This window comes from Protopterus annectens, chromosome 4.part0 (assembly GCF_019279795.1).
Source record: "Protopterus annectens isolate FY-2018-M chromosome 4.part0, PAN1.0, whole genome shotgun sequence".
In the NCBI taxonomy this organism is placed as follows: Eukaryota; Metazoa; Chordata; order Ceratodontiformes; family Protopteridae; genus Protopterus; species Protopterus annectens.
In genome coordinates this window covers 926,686,977-926,714,171 of record NC_056733.1, presented here as the reverse complement: position 1 = coordinate 926,714,171, position 27,195 = coordinate 926,686,977, and the positions used below count along the sequence as shown (strand labels likewise).

Genomic DNA, 27,195 nt, shown 5'->3' with positions numbered 1-27,195 from the left:
AGGGATAGTTTCCTGACCCAGAGACTCCTCATACTCTGTAATAGGCTGCCCATACATGTCGGCCAGAGTGCCTCAATGGCCCTCTTCAAGAGGAACCTTGACGATTGGATGGGAGATAGGAAATTCACCCTGGGGAGTCGCATCAATATCCCTGCTAGACAGAGGTCTAGGAAAGTAAATATTTGTGGGAAGCAGTAGCCAGGGTGTCGTTATGGCTAGGCTTGTATAGGCCCTAGGCCCTAGGGCCGATAGCCTAGTACCTACCTGTGAACCTTTGTCACAAAGACAGTGGATGAGGGCAGAATGGTTCACACTGCCTGCCTTGACCTGGCCAATGCATTTGACACAATACCCCACTCTGACATTGTTGACAAACTCAAGAGGTAGGTACAAACCCATATGTCACCTTGTGGATAGCCAGCTGGCTCACAGGACCCAGTAAGTTAGAACTGGGGAGTCCACCTCTACAAGGAGGTCAGTCACAAGTGAAGTCCCTCAGGGATTGGTCCTCAAATAGCTCGTTTTTGGCATTTACTTCTCAGAACTCAAGGTTAATGTCAGTGGTCTCTGGCTGACTAAATTTGCAGAGGATCACAAATCAGGAGCTGTCATTGAATCTCGCACTGACAAAAAAGTTCTCCAGGAGGGGCTGACACAAAAGACAAATTGGTGTCAGAGCCATGGACTAAAACTAAATGCCCAGAAATGCATTTGGGAAGTCATCTACCCCTGGTAACTGTCATATTGACAACACTCCCCTTACAGTTGACCCAGTAATCAGGGACTTGGGGACAAACAGTAATCCAGCCTTTGACCATCACGTGTCTACAGTAGTTAGGAAATCATTCTGTGTTGTGCAACTTAAAACGAAGGTATGGCATCTAGTTCCAAGGAAGTCACTGGTCCACTGTATTCGGCATTCATAGACCTGTCATTTATTACAATACCCCCTTGGTATGTACGTAATCAGGCATATCCAACAATTGGAATGGCCACAGAGGTTCCTCACTAAAAGAATACAGGGTGCAAGTAAAATGACCTTTGCAGACCGTCTCAAGGCCCTATCCCTGTATATTCTGTCTGTTACAGGCTGTTGATGGGAAGTCTATGCCTGACATACAGAACATTGTTAAACTTCACTCTAATGGACCTCCTGCAAATTCACAAAACAAACAGTACCAGAGTTACCCATTCTAAAGGCTTAAACCTTGCCTATGATATAAATGGGACCTGCTGGAGGGAGAGGTGCATATCCCACAGTACCCCATCTCTAGAACAGGTTCCCCATACATGTGAATGCAGAATTCCTCCCTAACCCAATTCAAGTACAAATTGGGCAATTGGATGGAGAACAGGAAATTCTTCCCTGGCTTGGCACCTGTGTTTCTAATGGACACAGCCAGCCAGTAAGTGCTCCCAAGACCCCCTGCTTACACTTATCAAGGATACCAGAACTTTTCAGAGATTTGGGATGCACGGCTAGGCTTAAAAAGGTTGTTAGCCTAGTAAACACATATTAACCTATGAAATAAGCATTTTTTTCCCACTTGGCTTCCAAATAATTTCTACATATCCATTAGGTTGAATCCTGTTTATTAAACATTTTAGTTATTCTATAAGAGGTATAAAAGGCTGTGTGCAGAAATTTTCTTAAGAATGTCTTGCAAAGCAATGATGCTGTGGTTCCAGCACTGTACATTTGTCATCAGCACCGACCAGTGATGCTGTAGTTCCAGCCATAGGCTGCAGTACTGTACATTTGTCATCAGCACCGAGCGGTAATGCTGTGGTTCCAGCCATAGGTTTCAGTACTGTACATTTGTCACCAGCACCGAGCAGTGATGCTGTGGTTCCAGCCATAGGCTGCAGTACTGTACATTTGTCATCAGCACCGAGCGGTAATGCTGTGGTTCCAGCCATAGGTTTCAGTACTGTACATTTGTCATCAGCACCGAGCGGTAATGCTGTGGTTCCAGCCATAGGTTTCAGTACTGTACATTTGTCACCAGCACCGAGCAGTAATGCTGGGGTTGCAGCCATAGGTTTCAGTGCTGTACATTTGTCACCAGCACCTTGTCATATAATTCCAAAGCATAGCTCTCAGCTGTTCAGATTTTTGCAGAATGATCATATTTTTGGTCTGTTCCTCATAAAGTTTTTGGTTTTCTGACAAATCACAGAAGCTTGAAGTCATTAAATGGTATGCATTTTAGTTTCAGACTTCATGTCCTATAGAAAATGCATTCTAACTCTAATCCTATTCTAGCAACTTTCTGAGTTTATAAGAGCAGCATTTAAAACCTGTCCCTATTATGAGGCCTTTGTCCCCACATTATATTAGGCCTTGTCTAGATTTCTTGCACTAAGAGGTTGAGAGATATGTTAGAGTGAAATGTGAGTATGTCTTTTGTTTAAGAACTGCTTGTGTGTTAATTAAATATAATCTGTAGTTGCTATAATTATTGGGTAGGATGGTAACCAAAGTAGGTAAGCTAGAAAATTGCTTTTATGGAGAAAACTCTAATTCATGTGTTAAAAACTTTGTTCAAAGTGTTTCTGATTTGTTTTAAATGTGGCTTGAATTTTCACTAAAGTTGTAATGTTCTCAATTAAGTTAAAGTAATATGTTAAGGCTTTTCACTCCAGCTTTCATGTTTGTCATCATTAATAAACCCTAAAGTATTGCTTATGGAGAAAATAGTGAAACTCTGGTATTTTAAATTAAGGATAGTTCCTAATTTAACTTTTTTTTACATATCTCAAGTCTCTTGATGAATACATTTTTGTTGAAAATTATTAATAAGAAGCACGATTACTTTCATTTTATTTCTGGATACATTTATTTAGAAGTTATTAATTTTAAATACTTTTATTCTTTAAAAAAGTGTCTACATTTTTCTGTATTAATTCGTAAAGTAATAATTTTAAGAATAACAGCAAAATGTATTTCAGTGTTTGGAAAGCCTATGCTCTTCCCTATCTTGTGTTTGAGTTTGATTTTTGAAATTCTTTGTGACCTTCTATGAGGGAACAGAGGCAAAAGTTAAAGTGGGTGGGAGTCTTCTCTGATAATTTCTGCTTGAGCAGTGGAACCAGGCAGGGGTGTCCTTTTACCCCCTTTATTTGCATTATATTTATAACCACTGGCAGAGAAAATAAGGGACTCAGAAATTCAAGGCTGTAGTTGGTATGGTAGTTAAGGAAAGCTGGCTTTATTTGCAGATGATAGTTTATACTGACAAAACCAGAAAGAGACATTCCAGTGTTGTGGAACATTTTGATACAGTTTCATCTTTTCAGAATACAAAATTAATGAAGCTAAAGCAAAACCAATAGCAGTAAATTATGTACCCATGCACAAATTGGTTCAGCAATATACATATTTATGGGGTCATGATAACGGAAGTATTTAGGAGTATGGATTAAAAATGATTCAGGTTGGCAGGTAATGATATGTGGGAGAGAGTTTGTAATACAAAAACTGAAAAAAATGGAATCTTTGTTATATGGATATAGATAGTAAGATACAAGCAGCCAAATTGTTTTAAGTCCCTTTAATCTTATGCACAGATCAGGCATATTTTTATCAACCAGAGGAGAAGTTGTGGATAGCAATTAATAAAGAGCTGAAGGACTTTATCTGAAAGGGGAAGATTGCAAGAGTCAAGTGGCATAAGCTGATTCTTCCTGTATAATAGGGCAGATTGGGATTTACCCAATTTGAAGGGGTATTTCAGAGCTACACAGTTAATGCTGCTTGTATGTAGCACAAGCAGAAGTGGGAAAGAGATGATGTTGAAACAGGAAAGAAGCTCAAAAAACAAGGAGAGACTGATTTTGGATGTAAACCTTTAAGGAGAATAACAATAATCATACAGAAAATTATATCCAGGAAAGAGTCAGCTGGGATTTATTGTAGAAAACTGGCAAAGGAACTAAGGTATGGGACCAAATAACTGCAGAGGGAAAGATAATAGAATGGGAAGATGCCAATAATTTATTTGGACTACAGGTTAGAGATTGCCTTCCCTATTAAGGATTGATATCAGAGTATAGGCAAAGAGAAAGAAATATGGGGGTCCTAAACGAAAGACCAGCAGTGGGAGAGTTTTTAGTAGAGTCTTAGAGTTTAATAGAACAGACGCTGCCATTAAGAAAAATAATTAGAAGAGTATATAAAATATTGCATGATAACCATTCAAATCAACCAGAGGAGTTTAGAAAGGATTGGGAATAGAGATCAGGTAAGCAATTCACAAAGTGACAATGGGAGGATATATGTATGTCTCCCAAATATGCAACAAAATCTAGAAGATTTAGGATTTTTGTTGGAAAATGTTTACACAGATATTTTTATACCCCAAGTTAGACGCCAGAGAATTTTTCCTCGGGTAGACAGCAAATGATGGAGGTGTGACGAGGAAGAAAGAGGTACTTGGGAAGATATTTTCTTGGAGTGCAGTGAGTTGCAGATTTTAAGGATTCCCTGCAGGATGCACAGTTGGTGATGTTAGGTAGGTGGATTGGTTTGAAGAGGGAGATGATTTTTCTGAGCTATGATACAGAATCCCGATTGTCTAGACATGGTAAGGCCTTGCTGTGTCTAATTATGGTGGCTGCCAAAAAAACAATTACTAGAAAATGGAAATCAAAATGTAAACCAACTATACTAGAAGTAGTGAATATAGTAACAGTGATAAAACAACAGCATTTGAGATTTTTAGAAAATGGTAGGAACAAAGTGCATATTAAAAATGGGAATTGTGGGAACAATACACATAGGGGACGAATGAGGTTAAGAGAAGGCGGGACTTAAATGAGCATGTAATGTTTGACTGAAAATGACTGAGTGATGTATAATGTTTGCAACTGGGAGTGTGTTAGTATGGTTTGTGATGAAAAATGCCTGCAACTAAGATTGTGTATGTGTGGTTTGTTTTCATTTATATAAATGTATGATTGCTTATGTCATAAATGATGCTTTAATAAAGATGTTTCTTTTGAAAAAAAAGGGGGGGGCAGGAATTGAATAATTTCTGTAATGCTGCTTAGGTTATATCATGTATAGCAGTATATGTGAAGTATAATGTTAGTGTTAATTTGTTGATACAGTTTGACTTACCTTTGTATAAGTGTAAGATTGCCTGTCACAAGTGTTACTTCAATAAAGTCGTGTTTAAAAAAAAAAATTCTTTGTGACCTTAAGAAAGATATTTGATGTAGAAGTGGTTTGTATGACTTTGGTAATAAAATTACTGAATTATATTTTTTAACACATTAAATTGCTTAATTCTTTATGTAACTGTATTAATGTGAGTAAGGGGGACTGAAACAGAAGTTTGTATAACTATTGTTTCTTCCTTACTGACCAGGCTTTGGCTGATGAGAATGAATTTGTGCGGGACACTGCTCTCCGAGCTGGGCAGAGAGTTATCAGCATGTATGCTGAAACTGCAATCGCTTTGCTGCTACCTGAACTTGAACAAGGGCTGTTTGATGACCTTTGGAGAATCAGGTAAGAGGGCAGACATACTTGCACTGCAACAATTTTATGCATCATCTAAACCCAGAATGTAGTGAGCAAAGTAATATATTTTTGGAGAGTTGTTTCCTGCTGGTGTAACATTTGGATTGAGTGCTGATTTAGGTGGAGCTGCTGGAACAGTCTTTGTGTTTTTTTTCTTGCTCGAATCAAAGTTTCCTGCATGCCAAGTCCAGTCAACCCATTCAGCCCCAGTCTTGTGGCAGTTTGTTTGATGGGGAAAACCAAGTTAGCTGTCCATGAGGTAGCCTTTGCTGCAGGTGGCAGGGATTTTAGTCTGTATTGCCTTTGACTGGCAGTTTGGTGCATGTGTGTGTGCTCTGTTATATTAGGATATGTAATGCTGGCTTAACAGTGCTTATATACATGCATTCACATGCTGGGTTCAGATAAAGAGCTGCTTAGGAGACTGACTGATTTAAACACCCTTGGCCCTTGTGCATTCTGTTACCCCACCTGCCTTCCATTGGGTGTTGGTGTTGAAGAAGACAAAACTACCGGTCTCTGCTCATCCTCAGCCACTCCCTTTCCGGCATCTGCATTACTATTTGTTCTTGGGTGGTCTGGACATAATCACGGCCTAATACCTCTGTGAAATCTTTGGAAAAGTCAGCTGGCCAGCAAAGTGACAGAGGAAATGAAGAAAGCTGTTTAAATTGTTTGATAACTCAAGTACTAAGTTTAAATGTCATGTATTGGCTTAGGGCCAACAAGACGCCGTAAATGGGCCAAGCTCCCAAAAAAATATCACATAGACCAGGTTACCTTATCTGCATTTTTAAGGTATAATGTGCTTTCAGTCCATGCAGTTCTCACTGGAAAATTGTGTTTCTAACTACTGAAGTACTTGTCTACTTCTGTGCGCAAACTATTAACATTTTTCCATGTTATGGGTGATAGTTTATTCCAAGGAAGCTCCATACTTCAGACATTTGTGAGCCCAAATTGATTTAGCTGTGAAAAAGCCAGTATGACTAGTCTTTATATTTAACATCTTCACAGAAGAGATGTGGCTGGTGTAATACTTCTGTATCCTCTGTAGCTGCCTATGAGTGGTCTTAGCACTGCAAATGCAAAATCCCACCTTGTATTCTGGTCATGTAAGTGGTGTGTGTGTGTGTATGTGTATATATATATATATATATATATATATATATATATATATATATATATATATATATATATATATATATAAAACAAAAGTGAACAAAATCATGTTAATTTCAAAACACTACGTAACAAGGTGACAAAACTAATCATCAGAGATAAGAAGTCATGTTATTCCCAGGTTCAATTCTAGCATAAAATCAACCCCAGTAAATTTTGGCACTCCATATCTTCTCTACTTAACTCTAGAAAAAAATGGAGAGCACACCCTATTACTTCATACCCCTCCATCACAAATAGCCGAAAACCTTAACAAGCACTTCATAAAATCACTTTCACCTACTAACGCCACTAATTCTGGACCCCCCCCTTCACCCTATTCAGATACCGACCCCAGGCCGTCAACTACTTCTAACCCTGTCATTACTATCCCCCGTAGTCAACAAAATGTCATACAAACCCCGTTCTCATTTCAGCCCATACTCACTGACACCATTAAGAAAGTGCTACAAAAACTAAAACCCTGCTCTAAGAAACTGCTACAAAAACTAAAACCCTGCTCTAAGAAACTGCTACAAAAACTAAAACCCTGCTCTAAGAAACTGCTACAAAAACTAAAACCCTGCTCTACTTCAACTGACAGTCTCCCCGTATACTGCCTCAGACTGGCTGCGAACTCAGTTGCTTACCCAATCAGCATCTTTATAAATAGGTCTTTATCGGAATTAGAAGTATCTACCATATGGAAACAACCTCACATCACCTCCATCCAAAAAGGAGGCAACTCTTTTGATCCATCCAATTTCCATCCTATATCTGTCTTGTCACCCATATCCAAACTTCTCGAGAGAGGTATCCATCAGCAGGTAATGCAATATCTATTGCAAAACAGTCTTTTAACCAAAACCCAACATGGCTTCTGACCTAGACACAGCAAAGCTACAGCCCTATTACCTTTTACAGACACTGTGAACAAGGCCAGAGATTCATAGGTTCATAGGTTCATACTAGGCTATCTGCCCGAGGGCATTTACAAGCCTAGCCCATCGTTTTGTGGCTTACGCCACCCCTTTAGTATGGGGAACTATACCCATTATTTTGCTGTGCCTCTGTCGAGCAGTGACACTGAGGTAATCCCTGGGGTATATCTGCGATCTCCCATCCATTGGTCAAGATTTCTCTTGAACAAGGCAAGCGAGGTGCTCTGCCTCACATGTACCGGGATTTTGTTCCACAGCATAGGGAGTCTTTGGGTGATGAATCTATCCCTCCAGCACGTCCTATTAATAGCCGTGTCGAGGTTTAAGTCTCCGCCCTTGTGGCTCTGATGGATCTAGATTTTTGAGGTGAAGCATATTCATCAAATCTGGGTTTGACATGGCCTTGTATGTTAGGCAAAGGTCACCTCTGAGCAAGCGTGGCGACTGAATAGAGCTGGAGTTCTTTCAGTCGGGCAGCATAGGATAGATTTTGAGACCCTTTATCCTTTTGGTGAGGAACTTTTGTGGCCTCTCCAGCTGCTGCAAGTGTCGGGTCAGATACATTCCGAATGGGGCATTGTACTCAATCATTGGTCTGATGAGTGATGAGTAAAGGGAGACTATAACCTCCCTTGATCTAGATGAGAATCCCTTCATGATAAGGTGGGCAATGTAGAAGGTCTTCCTAACTACTTTAGCTACATGGGTGTCGAATGACAGACTACTATCAACCTGGGTCCCCAGGTCCCTGATAACTTCTTCTGTGCTCAGTGGATTGCCACCTATTTGGTAGCTAGGGGTAACCTTGTTTTTCCCGAAGGGTATGACTATGCATTTTTTGGCATTTAACTTTAGGCCGTGGCTCTGGCACCAGTTATCCGTTTCTGTGAGACCCTTCTGAAGGATATCTGTGTCAGATGTGTTTTCTACTATGGCCCAGTTTGCAGTCATCTGCAAACTTTGTCAGCCATAACCCTCCTGTGTTTGCTTGTACTGAAAAGTAGATGCCAAACAAGAGTGGGCCCAGGACTGAGCCCTGTGGGACACCACTTGTGACAGGCTTTGAGTTTGACATGGCGCCAGCAACTCTGACCCTGTGGGTTCTGTCACTCAGCCAGTTTGCAACCCATCTTGTGATGTATGGGTTAACATTTAAGCTGATGAGTTTTTCAATGATACCCGAGTGGGGTATTGTATCGAAGGCCTTAGCCAGATCGAGGTAGGCTGTATGGACTGCCTTTCCCTCATCAATGGCTTTGGTGACTGTTTTGAAAAAGTCAACCAAGTTTAAAAGGCATGATCTGCCTTTGACAAAGCCAAACTGGGTTGGATCCAAAGTCTGCAAATTCCCTATGTCTTTATTTATGAGGTCCATTATGATCCTCTCCATGGCTTTGCAGATAAGGCTTGTCAAGCTAATGGGCCGGTAATTTCCAGGGTCGGTGGAGGCACCGCCTTTGTGAAGTGGGACCACAGTTGCAGTGCGCCACTCCCGGGGTACGTATCCAGAGGTAAGACTTTGATTAAACAGCTGTCCTAGCTGTGGGTTTAATTCCTCATTGAGTTCGTGGAGCACACAGCCGGGGACACCATCAGGTCCCATGGATGCTGTGTTTTTTGCTTTGGAGAGAGCAGTTCTCACTTGGGTGCTGGAGATGTTTGGGGGCTGCAATCGTTTGGTATAGATATCTCTCCTTTTGGGGGAGAAGTTTGCACTGAACCTGTCAGCCAGTATGTTGGCAATGTCTGTAGGATCAGTAATCTTCACATCATTTTGAACTAGTTCTGAGCATATCTGGGAGTTTCCTCCTAGGTTTCTAACATAGCTAAAGAAGGCCTTATGATTGTCTTTTGAGTCTTTAGCTATTTTTCTCTCGAAATTTGCTTTGGATGATTTTATGAGAGCTCTTAGTTTTTTACTTATAGTGATCAAGAGTGTCTTATCTTTTAAGGATTTTGCTCTATCTTGTAGTAGCTTCCTCCTTTTGTTGTAGAGTTTGTTTATGGCTGGGGTCCACCAGACTGGACGCTTGCCTTTGGTACAAAGAGTCTTTGTTTTGCTTGGGATTGCCTTATCCATGCAGTCCTGCAGGTGCTGGTAGAAGGCATTTGTAAGTGATTCAGCGGCTTGAGTACTGTTTTCCGCGCTCGGGGCCTTAAAGGAGACCACACTAGTCTTTAGAAGTGTGAAGTCGGCTTTTGAGAAGTTCTTTACTGTGGTCTTTTTTATTTCAGGTGGGGGTGGGATGAGGACCTCCAGCGAGATTAGTTTGTGATCTGATCTCACCAGTGAGGGGTATACTTCCAGTGTTGAACATTGTGCTCCCATGTTCGTGATGATGAGATCAAGTATGTTATCTCCTCTTGTGGGAATGGTGACTAGTTGTTCCATGGCATTTGAGTTTATGAATTCCAGGAACTTTTGGGCTAGGGCGTTTGGGCTTGAGTAGTGTTCCCAGTCTATATTTGGGTAATTGAAGTCACCTAGTATGATGGTGTTTAGTGATACATTTATCCCCTCTAGTGTTTTTAGGAAGGCCATGTGAGGTTCCTGAGTTTGTGAGGGTGGCCTGTAACATGCTACAATTTGCAGAGCAGTCTTGCCTACGGTTAATTGCACCTGGATGGTCTCCGATGCATCATGCGTTGCCACCAGTCTTGAGGTGTGGGTGTCCTTGATGAATATGGATACCCCCCCTCCTTTCTTGGTATTTTCCTGATTTTGGGGTCGGAACGCATGATATGAGGTAAAACCTGATAGCGCTGGGGTGCTCTCAGGAGCCTTGAACCAGGTTTCTGTCACAGCACAGACATCGATGTTCTCCATACTGAGAAGGGCCTCGAGTGCGTGCATTTTGAGATTTAGACTTCTGGCATTGAGCAGCATTACCCTTAGTTTTTTTCCTTTTTTGTGTTCTAGGGTGGTAGGTTTAGAATTTGAGCCTTGCCTAAAAAAGGCACTATGGGGTGGCAAGAGCCTTTGCCAATATCCGGAATCCCGGGGTGACAGGTGCAAGCCGTCCCTTGCGAAGCAGCGTGGCTTGTCCAGCATGTCATCCCAGGCAGACAGATACTGGATCCCCTTTGAATGACACCAGTGTTTAAGCCAATTGTTAAAGCTGATCATCTTATCTCTGTATTGTGGCATCATTCTTGGTGAAGGTAGGATACTGCTCAAGGTCAGGGTCATACCTGCCTGGGCTACATAATCAGAGAGCTCCTCAATGTCTCTTTTCATGTAGTCCAAGGAGGTGCGTCTCAGGTCGTTTACACCAGCGTGGACAATGACTGAGTCATATTTGTACCTGCTGTTGAGAGACCTGAGTGCTTGTGTTATGTGGCGGATTCTAGCGCCCGACAGACAGCTTACTGTGACCTTCTCCTTACTCAGTCTGGTGAGCGGGACGTCAGTGTGTCTGACTATGGAGTCACCAATGACTAGTGTGTCTGGCATTGTGTTTGGCCTTAAGGGCTGTGACTGTTTGACACACTGACTGTGAGGTCTATGTGTTGCAGGTGTTGTGTTCTGAGGTGGTGGTTGTTTGGGTGTCTGCTTTGGTGGCCTCTGCTGTTTTGGTAGATTTTTGATCAGAGCCTCCGAGTATGTCTTTGTGTGTTTATGTGTATGATTTGAGGTTGTAATGGTACTATGTGAGACTGGGTCTATAGTGTGTGTGGTAACCTTCTCCTCCTGACTGGTCTTGCCAGTCCTATGTTGAGAGAGCTCAGCCTCCAGTTTGGCCGTATAGTTCATCTCTCGCATGTATTTGTGTTTTGTGGGAGGAGGAGAGGGTTGTCTGTGTACATGAGGCAATTGTAACATTGCCTCAATATTCCCAGGTTCACCAGCTGAGCAGGAGAGGACACTAGCAACTGATCCCTCGACATGCTAGAAGGATAGACAAAAACTTTAAAAAGATTCCGGGGATGTGGGTGACCGAGAAATGGGGGGTTGCCTTTTTGGGGTGCTATCTATAAGAGTGCCGTATCAAGGTAATAAATACTGTAGGAGCAAGTGCTAGGTTTAACAGATAGAGAATAGTCTACTTAGAGTCAAGTAGAGATGATCTTTTTAGTTATAGGATACGCTGATTAGATCAGTAGTATAGGTCGAGGAAGGTAGTTTCAAGGGAAAATTTGAAGAGTGGACTTTAGGTAGCCCGAATAGTTTAAACCTGCTTAACCGTCGCTGCCCTAGTGTGCAACAATGGCAACTCAGCGCTAAATCGCGCTAATTCGCGCCAAAGCGTGCTTTATAGCAGGGGGCTGGAAAAGACAGGAAATGACCCAAAATGGCCAATAAACTACAAGTTACTGCCTTAAACCACTCCTCTGAGGACAAACAGGCAGCTCAGTACTCCCTACTCCCACTAGTGAGTAAAGAAACTACCCCTTGACCAAACAAGGAAAATGGAGAAAACAGGAACCAAGACAAAGCCCAGGGATCAGCAAAATCTGGTCTCTGGAACACTAGTTAGGAAAGTATGGAAAGCAAGGATATTTTTTTTTTTGTTTATAACAAGATTTTAAATACAGAAAAGCAGAAAACACAATAAATGCTATGATTTTCGATTAAATGCTATCAAAAGCTAGTACACTTGAGTGTATTAGCCTGTAGTTTAACTTTTAGGCAAAACTTAAACTAGCAAGTGCAGTAAACAGTTTTAGCTTATAAACACAGAAAAACAGTGCAAACTTTGATAAAATAAGCAGAAACAGTAGTCGAAAGGCACAAAAAGTCGAAAAAGCCAAGAAAAATACTTAAAATCTGGAAAGGTAGTCTTTTCTGGTCTCTGCTGCTAGAGGAACACTGCTGGCCACCACGAGGAGCTGTGCTGAGTTCTCAATAGCTGGAAAAGCCCGCCAAAACGTGCTTTATAGCAGGGGGCTGGAAAAGACAGGAAATGACCCAAAATGACCAATAAACTACAAGTTACTGCCTTAAACCACTCCTCTGAGGACAAACAGGCAGCTCAGTACTCCCTACTCCCACTAGTGAGTAAAGAAACTACCCCTTGACCAAACAAGGAAAATGGAGAAAACAGGAACCAAGACAAAGCCCAGGGATCAGCAAAATCTGGTCTCTGGAACACTAGTTAGGAAAGTATGGAAAGCAAGGATATTTTTTTTTGTTTTTTTCAAGTTTTTTTTTACAGAAAAGCAGAAAACACAATAAATGCTATGATTTTCGATTAAATGCTATCAAAAGCTAGTACACTTGAGTGTATTAGCCTGTAGTTTAACTTTTAGGCAAAACTTAAACTAGCAAGTGCAGTAAACAGTTTTAGCTTATAAACACAGAAAAACAGTGCAAACTTTGATAAAATAAGCAGAAACAGTAGTCGAAAGGCACAAAAAGTCGACAAAAGCCAAGAAAAATACTTAAAATCTGGAAAGGTAGTCTTTTCTGGTCTCTGCTGCTAGAGGAACACTGCTGGCCACCACGAGGAGCTGTGCTGAGTTCTCAATAGCTGGAAAAGCCCGCCAAAGCGTGCTTTATAGCAGGGGGCTGGAAAAGACAGGAAATGACCCAAAATGGCCAATAAACTACAGGATGATATACAGCCTCAGTATTCCTTGATCTCTTCAAGACCTGTGACACAGTGTCTCACCCCTTACTTTTGAACACACTGTCTAACTTAGGCTTTTCACATAACACAGTAAAATGGTTTCAGAGCTACCTCAAGGGTCGTAAACAAGCAGTGAAATGGTCCAACAAACCCTCACCCTTTCTCCACAGCCCTACTGGAGTCCCCCAAGACTCCATCTTAGGACCCCTACTCTTCAACATTTTCACAACAACCTTCACACTGCCGCTCACCATGGGACCCTCATTCAGTATGCTGATGATTCCACCATAATCTGTACTGCTCAATCACTACCAGAACTGTTTTCAAAAACTCAGCAGTCCTTTACAGCAGTTGACTTCTGGCTAAGAAATGCCAAGCTCTTTCTTAATCCAAAGGAGACAAAAGTATCACTTTTTCATCCCCAAAACACCTCCCTTGTCACTGATCATTTCAACATCCTTGCATCTGACACTGTCATAGAAATAGTGCAGGAAACCAAACTTGTAGGTGTTATCATTGACAAACTTTCATTTGATCCCCATATACAGCAAAATATAAAGAAAACTCATTAAAAACTGGGACTGTTATATAGAAACAAACATTTTTTTTACTGCAGTAACCAAAACTACCCTTGCAAAAACATTTTTACTTCCCTCTCTTCTTTATGATGCCTCATATCTTAACTAACTTAGAAAATTGTACCCTAAGCAAGTTGGAACAGTGCTACAACAAAGTTTGCCACAAACTCTAAATATCGCACACACCACTGTAAACCACTCCTAGAATTAAACTGGCTTGAACTACCTAACCAACTTGTCTTTATTCAGCTATCCACCTTGCACAACCTTATTTTCAACACTACTGCCCGCCCTGCACTAGCCATTATAGTCGCACTTTACACACCAAATTGATCTCTACGATCAGAAGACAAAAATCTCTTGGCTATCTCAAAAAACCCACAAAAAACCTGATCACTCTCTGTATTCATACTCTCTCTATATACATTGGAATTCACTACCTCTAGCTACCAAGTTTATTCCTGGTCTAACACATTTCAAAGCCTCTTAAAAAAAAAAAAAAATCATCAATGGCTCTGGTCCTGCATATAAAGCCTGCCTAATGCTCAGGTCTTCCTCCTCTCTCACATTTCAATCCCTCACAGACTGCAAGATCCTACGGCTCTTCTAACTCCTCCTCTGTTTCTATACCAGATCCTTAAGCTGCTGCTCAGGCATTATTGCTTCTATTCTTCTTAACTCTCTAACTTTCTGGCTGCCATCTCTACATCTGTATGATGAGAGTGACTATTATCGTCTGTAATGTTTTAACTGTACAGAACTGTTTAGATGTGTAGTCATATATTACAACATCTTGTAGCAGTTTGTTCTTTCAGCTTATTTTTTGTATAGTATTTCTAATATAATCTTATACTGTAATCCATATACTGTATTTGTATTGTACTGTATGTGGAGCTCTTCTCCCCGGGCCTCTGCTGAAATGGGTTCTGTAGACACTGTCAGACCACCCCGGTAAACAAATGTCAAATAAATAATTAATAAGTAGCCCCCTTGTTGTTGAAGGAAGTAGCTGTCCACAAAAACTGACAGGCCATAAAGACAACAGAGTGGACTGCTGAAGATAAAAAAAAAAAAATATGTATTGTTACTATTAAGATGTTGTCCTGTTCGATTCTCAGCTAGAGCATCTTCTGTGTAGAGACATGCGTGAATGAGTGTACCTTCATTGAAGGTTGTGCATCAGGGCCGGCAACTCAGCACATAAAAAATCTACTGCCAATCCTTAGCGGACCAGAATTCCGCTGAGGCGACCCCTAACTGGGAAAAGCTGAAAGACACAACTATTATGCAAGAAGCCCAAAATTTCCATGTAAGATATAAAAAAAAGATTGAGAAAATTAGAGGAAAGAAAAAGTTACACAAGAAAAACTGTCAAACGTTTCAAATGCAAATTTGTGTTCATTAATACAACAGATTCATGAAAAGTATTGTAGAGACCAAGAAATCTTGGGCTTTTTGGAAGAAGAATTGACTGAGGAAATGTGAACATATAAACAAAACCAAGAGATTTTTGAAAGGCTTAAAAAGGAAATATGGACATGGGAAAGAGAAAGATATCTGATCAGGTGTAGGATCTATGCAAAGGAGAATGCCAAACTAATTAATATAAAAAAAAAAACTCCAAAGATATTTGAAGAGGAATACAGGTAAAGGCACCTAGATATGGAACATTTCACAGTACAAAAATATCACAAAGGAATCATACGTAGAACAGATGGTTAGTAAAGCAGAAGTTAAAGAAATAGAAGCTGAAGTTTTGTAGTAGCCATGAAGTGAAGGATTTAGTGTAGAAAGTCGAACACAGGTTACGTCACAGCATGCTGGAGCAGAGAGTCCCCCAAGTAAGGAGAAACAGGTGGAGTGCGAGACATCTGCAGAAATATGGACATGGGAGAGAAAAATAGATTTAATATGCTGCAAAATTTATGCAGGAGAAAGCAAAACTAATCATTACAAAAAGAGCACCACCAAAGATGTTTGAAGAGAAATATAGGCAAAGGCATCTGGGTATGAAAAATTTCACAATACAAAAAAAAAATAAGAAAACAGAGGGGGAAGTAGAGAAGAGGATTAGTAACGGAGAAGTTAAAGAAACACAAGCGGAAGTTATAGATTACCTGCGAAGTGAAGGATTTGGTATAGAAAATCCAGTTCTGGTAAATGTCACAGCATGACAGAACAGCGAGTCCCCAAAATTAAGGAAAAACAAGTGGAACAGGAAGCATCTGATCAGTTGCCACATGAAGATCCTCTGGGGCCTTCAGTAGGAACCCAGGACAAAAGTTCAGGTGGGTTCTCACAACAAGGGAAGGAGCAGGAAGCTGTGGTAACTGACGGTCAATATTGTGGAGTGATAGGCCAGTGAGTTCCCATATGAAAGAGCAATGCATGACTCGGTATGCAGCTGAGGAGAGTAACAGGATGATGTTATGCAACTTTCTGTAGAATGCCCGCAGGAAACAAAACAAGTAATGTGCCCTCAGTCTAGAAGAAAATGACTTAAGGGAAGAGTTGTTTGATTTAATAGAGATGGATAGACATATTAAGGTCGATGAAAGAAATGGATTATCGAAAGTCAGTTAAGACCCAAGATGTTAGAAGTCTGATAAAACTAACTATTAACAGAAATTCATGTAACATGAAACAGAAGTAAATAGGATACATTAGTGTGCAGCTACATTAGTAACAATGAAGTCTTATCACAAAAATACAGGACAGTAAGAGAAAGAAAGAGAAGAAATAAAATGCCAAAAGCTGTAAAGCAATTAACACAAAGTGTCACTGTTACAGTATAAAAGGGGGAACAGATCAACAAAAATAGTTAGAAAGATGGACACAATAAAAGCAACGCACAGTATTAGAACAGACCAGGGTCTACCGTACACTACTGCAAATAATAAACTTAAGATATCCGCACAGGCATAAAAACTTAGATTTACCGATAAATATAAAGGAAAAGTACAAAATCAGCAATTGATTGATGATCCAAGCAAGTTTTATAGAGAATTGAGGAAGAAAGCAAAAGGAATAGAAACAACCAAAAAAAAGAAGAAATAGACACATTTTGGATAAATATCTATGAAAGCTCCTGTGGAACATAAAGATGCTGAATGGATAGAAGTTAAAGAAACAGTAAGAAGTTCATATTACAGGATATGAAATGGGATGAAGTAACGGCCAGAGAAATTGAAGCAAAATTACAAAAAGTTCCTAATTGGAAAATCCCAGGCCCAGATGCAGTACTAAAAGAAGCTCGAAGATTTAGCCCTGAATAAGAACTACTTAAATTTGCACCCTGAACAGGCACTAACCTGGCTGACAACAGGAAAAAACAGTACTCCTCCTGAAAAGTGAACCTGCAAGCTATCGTAAAAATTATAGACCCAATAACTTGCTATCTGGTGATGTATAAACTATACACTGGAATTAATGCCGACAGAGTTTATTCATTTAAAAGAAACATGAGTCATGGCAGTAGAACAAAAGCATAACAAAAAGTCATATGGAACAAAGGATCATTTGTTGTTTGAATCTTAGTATGGCATGGATAGATTATAAAAAGCATTTAACAGCACCCCACATTTATGGATAAAGCAGTGCTTACAAATGTATAAGATAACACCCTACACTGATCAAGTGCATTACAGTAACCATGAAACAGTGGCAAACCACATGATAAAAGACCCAGGGATAAAAATGAAAAGGGGATATTCCAGGGTGACACTGTCACCGCTGTTCTTTTGTCTTGCACTTAACCCCAGAGTGTAAAGACTTCTCATCTTCTGTTTGTGGATGATTTAAAACTGTAGCTCATCAGATGAGGAGTTGAAAACACAATTGGAAGTGGTCAGAACTTTCTCAGATGATATAAAAATGCCATTTGGTCTTGATAAGTGTGCAAAAGTGACATTCAAAATAGCAAAGCAGCAGCACAAAGAGAATCTCCATCTGGGACAGGAATGCGATACAAAGGAACTTGAGCAGGAGGGACTGTATAAATATTTGGGAGTTAATGATGGATTGACAGTAAAACATGAACAAATTGAACAAAACTCGGTTAGGAATATTTTAGAAGACTAAAATAAATACTGAATACAGCCCTAATATCTAGGAACAAAGTCCAAGCTATAAACCAATTTGTTCTTCCTGTTTTAAATTGCAGTTTTGTGATGATTGACTGACCGTAAAATGTATTGGTTCAGTTGGACAGGAAAACAAGAAAAATGCTTCACACTTATCAAATGATATATAAAAACAGTGTATACCAAGATTATACATTCCTCGTTCTGAAGGAGGTATAGGTCTCCTTGAAGTTTATATATTCCTCATTCTGAAGGAGATATGGGTCTCCTTGAAGTTTATATATTCCTCATTCGACGATATTGTACTTGAGGGCCTCACCAGATGTGCAGTGGCAAGCCCCGCCCAAAGCCCGCCCCCATGTTTCGTAATCTGGCACTAATGAATATGTATTCCCTTGAAGAATCCTAATACACATTCCGGCATTTAGTACATGTCTTGTGTTGTCTTCGAGAACAATTGTTTGTTTCTTATTTTAATATAAACAAAGAAATGTGTATTTATGAAATAAGACATATTACAGAAACTTAGTTTTGTTCCTGCATCTGGCTGTCTGCAAAGTACATTTTCTTTTAAATTAAACGGTAAACCACATGGTCACTTTTTAGCTAATGACTTAATCGGGAAATACATTTTTTGTTCAAAATAAAGTATATAAGCTGACTTCTTATTCTTGTCCTGACCTAGGGTTACCACCAGTTTTCCTTTAGGCTGGGCAGTCCCTCATTTGGGCAGGTATGTCCTTGTCGGGGAGGGGATATGAAAATGGCAAGTGTCCTTTTTTTCTAAGTTCCCTTTATTAGTTGACTAAAGCTGTTATTTTTGTATTTGAGTCACTTACCAACCAACCAACTAAAATTCTAAAAGAGTGGGCTTTTATTTTAGCAAAAAAGCTATTATTTTTGTATCTGAAACACTTCAAAATGTAACAAGCAACTAAAATTCTTCAAGAGTGTCCTTTTATTTTTAGCAAAAAAAAAAGTCCATTCATTTGTATTGTTTGAATGCCATGTCAATCATGGCTCATTACATATGCAAACCTGGTAGTCAGTCATTCGCGGCATGCCCACTTCTGCGTGAAACGTAAGGTGAGGCCTTCAAGTACAATATTGCCCCTCACTGTGAAGGAGGTATAGGTCTCCTTGAAGTTTATATATTCCTCATTCTGAAGGAGGTATAGGTCTCCTTGTAGTTTATATATTCCTCGTTCTGAAGGAGGTATAGGTCTCCTTGAAGTTTATATTTTCCTCATTCTGAAGGAGGTATAGGTCTCCTTGAAGTTTATATATTCCTTGTTCTGAAGGAGGTATGGGTCTCCTTGGTTTATATATTCCTCATTCTGAAGGAGGTATAGGTCTCCTTGAAGTTTATATATTCCTCATTCTGAAGGAGGTGTAGGTCTCCTTGAAGTTTATATATTCCTCATTCCGAAGGAGGTATGGGTCTCCTTGAAGTTTATATAGTCCTCATTTTAAAGGAGGTATAGGTCTCCTTGAAGATTATATATTCCTCATTCTGAAGGAGGTATGGATCTCCTTGAAGTTTATAATATTCCTCATTCTGAAGGAGGTATAGGTCTCCTTGAAGTTTATATATTCCTCGTTCCGAAGGAGGTATAGGTCTCCTTGAAGTTTTTATATTACTCATTCTGGAGGAGGTATAGGTCTTTTTGAAGTTTATATATTCTTCATTCTGAAGGAGGTGTGGGTCTCCTTGAAGTTTTTATATTCCTCATTCTAAAGGAGGTATAGGTCTCCTTGAAGTTTATATATTCCTCATTCCGAAAAAGGTATGGGTCTTCTTGAAGTTGATTATTTGTATAGATCCACAGTCGTAGGACTGCATACATATCTGCTGACCTCTTCAGAACTTAACATAGTGAACGTTTTGAAATATGAAGAGAACAAGAAGTAGATAAACGTCAGGCAACTGAATGTGCCAAAAAAGAAAACAAAAAATATGTGGCGAGGGATCAGGTGAGAAGGCAAGAAATATGGAAGAGGCATAAATTTAGTTGTAAGTGCAGAAAACTGTTGGAACAACCTCATGTTGATCCAGGATCTGAGGTGGTAATCATTAAGGAGAGGTGAATTTAAATCAAAAGATTTAAGATTAGTGTTGGTGACCCAGGATAGAGGACATGCGTATACGTTGGTTTAAAAAGTCCAGTGAGCATGTGGGAAAATAGACAAATGCAAGGTCTGTATAACAACAGGAAGCAGTCACACATCTTGCTGCATGGTGTGATACGCTAATGGCAGAGGGTCTGCATACTGAAAGGCACAATAATGTGGTAAGACTGTTGCATTGGGGATTGTGTAAACATTACAGTATTGAAGTAGCTGAGAAGCCTTGGAAACATGAGCCACAAAGTATTGTTCATAGGTTCATACTAGGCTATCTGCCCTAGGGCATTTATAAGCCTAGCCAGAGTGTGTTTGGCTTTCGCCACCCATTTTAAATTAATTTTGCTATACCCTTTTTTGAGGTTAGTATACTGTGCCTCTGTCTAACAGTGACACAGAAGTGGGGTAAACCTACGATCACCCATCCACTCATCAAGATTCCTCTTGAAGAGAGTCAGTGAGGGACTCTGCCTAACCTGGACTGGGATTTTATTCCAGAGTGAAGGGAGCCTCTGGGTTATGAATCTGTCCCTCCAGCATGTCCTATTTATTTCAGTGCTGAGGTTCAAGTCTCTCGAGCGCGTAGCTCGATGGGATTTGGATTTTCTGAGGTGCAGCATGTCCATTAATTCCAGGTTGGACATGGCTTTATACGTCAGGCACAGATCACCTCTGAGCAGGCGGTATGCCACTGAGTAGAGCTGGAGTTTCTTTAACCGGGCAGCATATGGCATCTGTTTGAGCCCTTTGATCCTCTTGATGAGGTACTTTTGGGGTCTTTCCAGTTGCTGCAGGTGTCTGGTAAGGTACATCCCAAAAGGGGCATTGTACTCAATTATGGGCCTGATGTGGGATGAGTAAAGAGGCACGATGACCTCCCCTGATCTAGATGTGAATCCCTTCATGATTAGGTGGGCTATATAAAATGTTTTTCTAAATACTTTGGCCACGTGGTTGTCAAATGAGAGATTGCTATCAACTTGGGTCCCCAGGTCCCTAATCACTTCTTCCGTACTTAATGGATTACCACTTGTGTGGTAATTTGTGGGCACTTTGTTTTTGCCAAAGGGGATGACTATACACTTTTTGGCGTTTAGCTTGAGGCCATGGCTCTGGCACCAGTTGTCTCTTTCTGTGAGGCCCTTTTGGAGGATGCTTGTGTTGGCTGGAGAGTCGATTATGGCGCCCAGTTTGCAGTCATCTGCGAACTTGGTCAGCCACAGTCCTTCCATGTTGGCCTGTACCTCTGAGAAATATATACCGAACAAGAGAGGTCCCAGGACTGAGCCTTGTGGGACGCCACTTGTAACTGGTTTGGAGTCTGACATGGTATTGTGTCGAAGGCTTTCGCGAGGTCCAGGTAGGTGATGAAGTTTATCTCATATTGGATCACCCATTACCAACAGTTCAGAAACTACATGCGAAAGAAAACAGCTTTAGTAGTCCATGGAAAGACAAAGGTACCATGGATCATTACACCAGTGATCTCTGTGTCTTGTGCACAGAGAGCGACAGTCATAAAATACAAGAATTTGCAGGCAGAAACAAGGGCAATGTGGAAAAAGGATACCCAGACAGTGCCAATACTAGTAGGAGGAGCAATGGGACTCTTCCTGTTTAGATATGCTACCGATGCCAATACTAGTAGGAGGAGCAATGGGACTCTTCCTGTTTAGATATGCTACCGATGCCAATACTAGTAGGAGGAGCAATGGGACTCTTCCTATTTAGATATGCTACCGATGCCAATACTAGTAGGAGGAGCGATGGGACTCTTCCTGTTTAGATATGCTACCGATGCCAATACTAGTAGGAGGAGCAATGGGACTCTTCCTGTTTAGATATGCTACCGATGCCAATACTAGTAGGAGGAGCAATGGGACTCTTCCTGTTTAGATATGCTACCGATGCCAATACTAGTAGGAGGAGCAATGGGACTCTTCCTGTTTAGATATGCTACCGATGCCAATACTAGTAGGAGGAGCAATGGGACTCTTCCTGTTTAGATATGCTACCGATGCCAATACTAGTAGGAGGAGCAATGGGACTCTTCCTGTTTAGATATGCTACCGATGCCAATACTAGTAGGAGGAGCAATGGGACTCTTCCTGTTTAGATATGCTACCGATGCCAATACTAGTAGGAAGAGCAATGGGACTCTTCCTGTTTAGATATGCTACCGATGCCAATACTAGTAGGAGGAGCAATGGGACTCTTCCTGTTTAGTTATGCTACCGATGCCAATACTAGTAGGAGGAGCAATGGGACTCTTCCTGTTTAGATATGCTACCGATGCCAATACTAGTAGGAGGAGCAATGGGACTCTTCCTGTTTAGATATGCTACCGATGCCAATACTAGTAGGAGGAGCAATGGGACTCTTCCTGTTTAGATATGCTACCGATGCCAATACTAGTAGGAGGAGCAATGGGACTCTTCCTGTTTAGATATGCTACCGATGCCAATACTAGTAGGAGGAGCAATGGGACTCTTCCTGTTTAGATATGCTACTGATACATGTAACTCCATATGAACTGCAGGAGGAGTCCATGCCAGTCCCATTGCAGGTGCTGCTATGAGCACTTCTGGCTAACATCAAAGATTGAAACAGTGCTAATTTCATAAACTTTAATCATACTTTGACTTAGGAATGGGGTCCATTCCTGTCGAGGTTTTAGAAACCCAAAAGACTTGGAGAAATTAAAGTGAAAAAAAGAGAGACACATGCGTGATGTAATACTTCAGTATCGTTTGTAGCTGCCTGTGAATGATTTTAGCACTGCAAGTGCAGAATCCCACTTTGTATTCTGGTCATATAAGTGACTTGTATATTTCTATAAGCATGTCTGTATGTATTCCGTATGTAGAGTAGTTTTAAATGTACTGAATCCTATACCACTGAGTTTCCATCTGTAGTGAAGTCTAGGTTATTGTCCATTATCACACCATGGTCCTTAAAGTGTGAACATACTGGTTTGTTAAACACCTTTATTAAATTATCTGTTAAGATGTAGATGCACCTATGTTAGTAGAATGGAGAGGGAAGTCAGCAAGCAAAGGAGAGTAGTATTTCTGTAATTGTATTCATCCTCAAGTATCGATGTGTACCTTCATGAGCTGGACCCATTTTTTTAACAAAATCTCACCAAGACAGCACTGATGTATCGACTGTATTTTATATTACATATGATGTGGACAGAAGTAGGTCAAAAAATTAAAAAGACAGCTGGGTGCACGAGACCCAGAATAAAAAAAAATGCCCAATCCTGGTAGGCACACTGGTGCCAGGTCTGGAAAAAATGACAATGTGGTGCCCTCAAAATACGGAAACATTACTACAGTGGGGTCAGGCCAGGCCCAGGGGGAGGATGATGGGCAGCAGAAGAGCCATAAAGCCAATAGAGTGGACTACTGAGGATAAGAAAGAATTATGTATTGTTACTGTTGTGCAAAAAGCCCAGAATTTCCAGACCAATGATATGCAAAAGCATTGAGAGAAATTAGAGAAAAGAAAAATACTTCCACAAAAAAAACTGTCAGAAGCTTCAAATAAAAATTTGTGCTCATTAATACAACAGATTTGTAAAAAACATATACACCAAGAAACTTTGATCTGTTTGGAAAAAGAAGCGTCTGAGGAAGTGCAAAAATATAAACAACAAAACCTAGAGATTTTTGAAAAGTATAAAAAAGAAATATGGACATGGGAAAGAGAGAGATTTGATATGGTGCAATATTTATACAAATTCGAAAGCCAAATTAATCAGTACAAAGAAGGCAGCCAAAAAAGATATTAGAAGAGAAATACAGGCAAAGGCATCCTGATATGGAACATTTCACAATAAAAAATATCACAAAGAGGGAATGTAGAACAGAAGATTAGTAAAATAGAAGTTAAAGTTATGGAATGCCTGCAAAGTGAAAGATTTGATGTAGAAGGTCTAACGCAGGTTATATCACAGCATGATTGAACGAGTCCCCAAAATAAACAGGTAGTTCAGGAGACATCTGAAGAAGTATGGACATGGGAAAGAAAAAGAGATTTAATATGGTGTAATATTTATGCAAAGGAGAAAGCAAAACTTATCAGTACAAAAAGAGCAGCAGCAAAGATATTTGAAGAGAAATATAGGCAAAGGAATCCAGACATGGAAAACTCTACAATACAGCAAACAAGAAGACAAAGAGGGAAAGAAGATTAGTAATGGAGAAGTTAAAGAAATAGGGACCGAGGATGTTCTTCGTGTTTCACTGTTGCAGTCATCACTTGTGGGTTATCCCTGCTGGGTAGCCCTCGGCCGGCCCGAGTACCAGAGTGAAGGTTTCCCTCCTGCGTTGGCTCTTCTGTGAGTGCGGCTGATATCAAGTAGTCAGGTCTATAAAGGGAGACCGCTGACACCATTCCATTGGTCTTTCTTGCTGTGGAGCCAGAAGCAGTTTTGCGAGTGCGTCAGTCGTCCATTTCCAGGGTAAAGACAACTGTCTAAAGCTATTTACCCCGTTGTGGAATTTTTTCTTGCCTTAAACCGATGTCAGAGAAAGTTTATAACTGTCTCAGTTGTGGAAAGCAGATCCCACACAGAGACTTCCATTCTGTCTGCGTCACCTGTTTAGGCCCAGACCATGACATTCTGCCTGCAGGTAGCCATCAGCCGGCCTGAATACCAGAGTCTTTGGATTTTTGCGTCAGATGCTGTCGCTTCTTCCATGACATCAGGTTGTCCGGGGTATAAAATATGCAGCAGACGCCATTACATCAGTCTTTCTTGCCGTGCGGTGCTCGAAGCAGAAACAGTTCACAAGTGCCGGTCGGCCGACTCCTGAAATTTTCATTTGAGTTTCAGACCTGAAGTTTTCAAAAAGATAAGTACCCCGTTGGGGATCCTTTTTTCTTGCTCTAACCGATGTCAGAAAAAATGAACAATTGTCTTGCCTGTGGAAAGCAAATACCTCAAAGAGATTTTCATTTTACTGCATCACCTGTTTAGGCCCAGACCATGACTTCCCTCACTGTCGGTTTTGTGCCTTGCTCAATGCCCCAACTATTAGTCTTCAGGCTGTTTTTGTAACGGAATACTTTTGTTCTTGATCTCTGTACTCCTAAATGGCTTCGTTAAGCCAGCCGACTACCGATATTCCAAAAACCGTAAGGATAAAGACACAGACCGCATAGGTCCAAAACTGCCTACGCTTCTGTTAGCCAGTCCACCGGTACTCAGTGAGGTGCTTTCGCAGCCCCTGATATCCGCTACTACAGATTCGTTGCAGGCTTCTACTGAGACCCATTCTGAGTCCAGTATGCCTCGAGATGCTTCTTTGACTATGGAATCTACAGATGTCTCTACCTTGGATGGGTCCGGAGCCACTGGGCAGGCACTGGCTTCTGAGGGTTTATTCAGGCCTACAGACTTTCATATTAAACTGACGACTTTGTTTCAAGCTAGAAATACCGAATTCCTCATGCCTAAAGCTCGCACTATGCCTAGAAAACTGGCATCCAAACCGCATACTCCGGTTCATATGCCTCAAAAACAAATGCTTAGAATGGCTGAATACCTTATTACCTTAATTAGGGGAAGCCAGCCTTCTCCCTCTAAGAGACCTAGAACTGATTTTCCTTCAGATTCTCATGATCAGGAATCTGATATCTCTGTTCCTTCTGATTGCCAGGATTTGCCGTTATCTACTTATGAGGATTCTGATGCAAAGGATTCCATTCCCTGTGCTTCCCCTCCAGAAGATTTTTCTTTTGGTGAAACCTTGCATACCATTAGGGAGCATTTCCACTGGAAAAGCCAGGACTGTTCTGAGTCCAAAAAGAGACTTAGGGAATTTTTACTCCTGCCTCATCGCAGGCCTCTAGCTATCCCTCCTGTTCTGGCTATTGTAGATGATGTTTTCTTGGAATCTAGCCTTACCTAAGACACTCTGCCTCCAGCTCCCAGGAAACCTGACAGGTACTACAGAGTACCTGACTTTCACAAGTTCCTCTTCAAGAATCCTACTGTTGATCCAGAGACCATTTCCCAAGGACCAAAAGGCATTAAGGCTACTACTGCCAAAAATCCTACCCCTTCTGATAAGGGACTCTAGAGCCCTAGACAGATGGGGTAAGAAGGTATACACTTCTGCTATCTTGACCATTAGGGCTTTAAATTGCCAGTTTCATATGTTAAAGTATCAGCAGCATATTACGGGACTACTTAAACGGAAAATGATGTTGATTCCTGATTGTGTTGAACACAGAGTTGCAAGAGTTAATGCATTCTGCTGAACAAGTTTATTTATTTTATTTTTATTTTTATTTTATTTTACATTTGTTAACCGGGATAGTCCGACTGGATGCATGTCCATTTTCAGCGGAGGCCCGGGGAGAAAAGCTCCCAAAGTAAAAAAGAAAAATTTATTACATATCTCAACATACTTTGCAATTTGGTTTTGATGCTTTAGAAGCATCTTGCAGGGCTACTGTCACTGGGTCTGTTCTTAGAAGGCATGCTTGGCTTAAGGAACAAAACTTGCCAGATCATGTTAAAGCTAAATTACTGATGCACCCTTAAACCTAGACTGCCTTTTTGGCAGCAAAGCAGAAGTTGTCCTAAAAAGGATGGAGGAAAAAGCTAAATCTATGCAAACTGTTACAGATTTCTTACAAGTACAGCCACCCAGATTCAGTAGGCATTGGCCTTCAAAGAACTGGTCTTTTCCAATCCCTTCCAGACCTTCTCAGTCCAAATCCAGTAGCCGCAGACCACCAAGACTTCAGTCTCAGGCTACGCACAGATCTAAGCAGTGGTGGGCTCCCACTTCTAAAGCAGGGAGTAGTAAGCCACCCCCTACGGAAAAGTGGCAAAATTACTTAACCTTAACCTCTTCCAAGCCCTGCTCAACTACTTGCTCCCTTAGGAGGAAAGCTCACCCTGCATGCAAAAAACTGGGAACTCATTACCCAAGACAAATGGGTTTTAAACGTAGTTTCCCTAGGATACAGTTTCCACTTCCACACACTACCAATCTCAAGTGGATGGCCAGACCTCCCCCAAATCAGTGGGAGGAGGTCCAAAAACAAGTTCTCTCTCTCCTCAGTATCAGAGCTATTCAACGTGTCCTAACAGAACAAAAGGGACAAGGTTTTTATTCAAGACTGTTCCTGGTACCCATGAAAAAAAACTCTTGGTGTCCTACCCTGGACCTGTCTATTCTCAACACCTTT

General features: G+C 40.8%; 1 protein-coding gene across 1 annotated transcript in view; it reads left to right on the top strand.

Moving 5' to 3' along the window:
* Positions 1-27,195, top strand: part of GCN1 (GCN1 activator of EIF2AK4) — a gene marked incomplete in the record, with an annotated part of 2,100,248 nt that overhangs the window by 1,441,593 nt on the left and 631,460 nt on the right. The window contains 1 exon segment of the mRNA XM_044068902.1: positions 5,373-5,515. Coding sequence (XP_043924837.1) covers positions 5,373-5,515 — 143 coding nt within the window.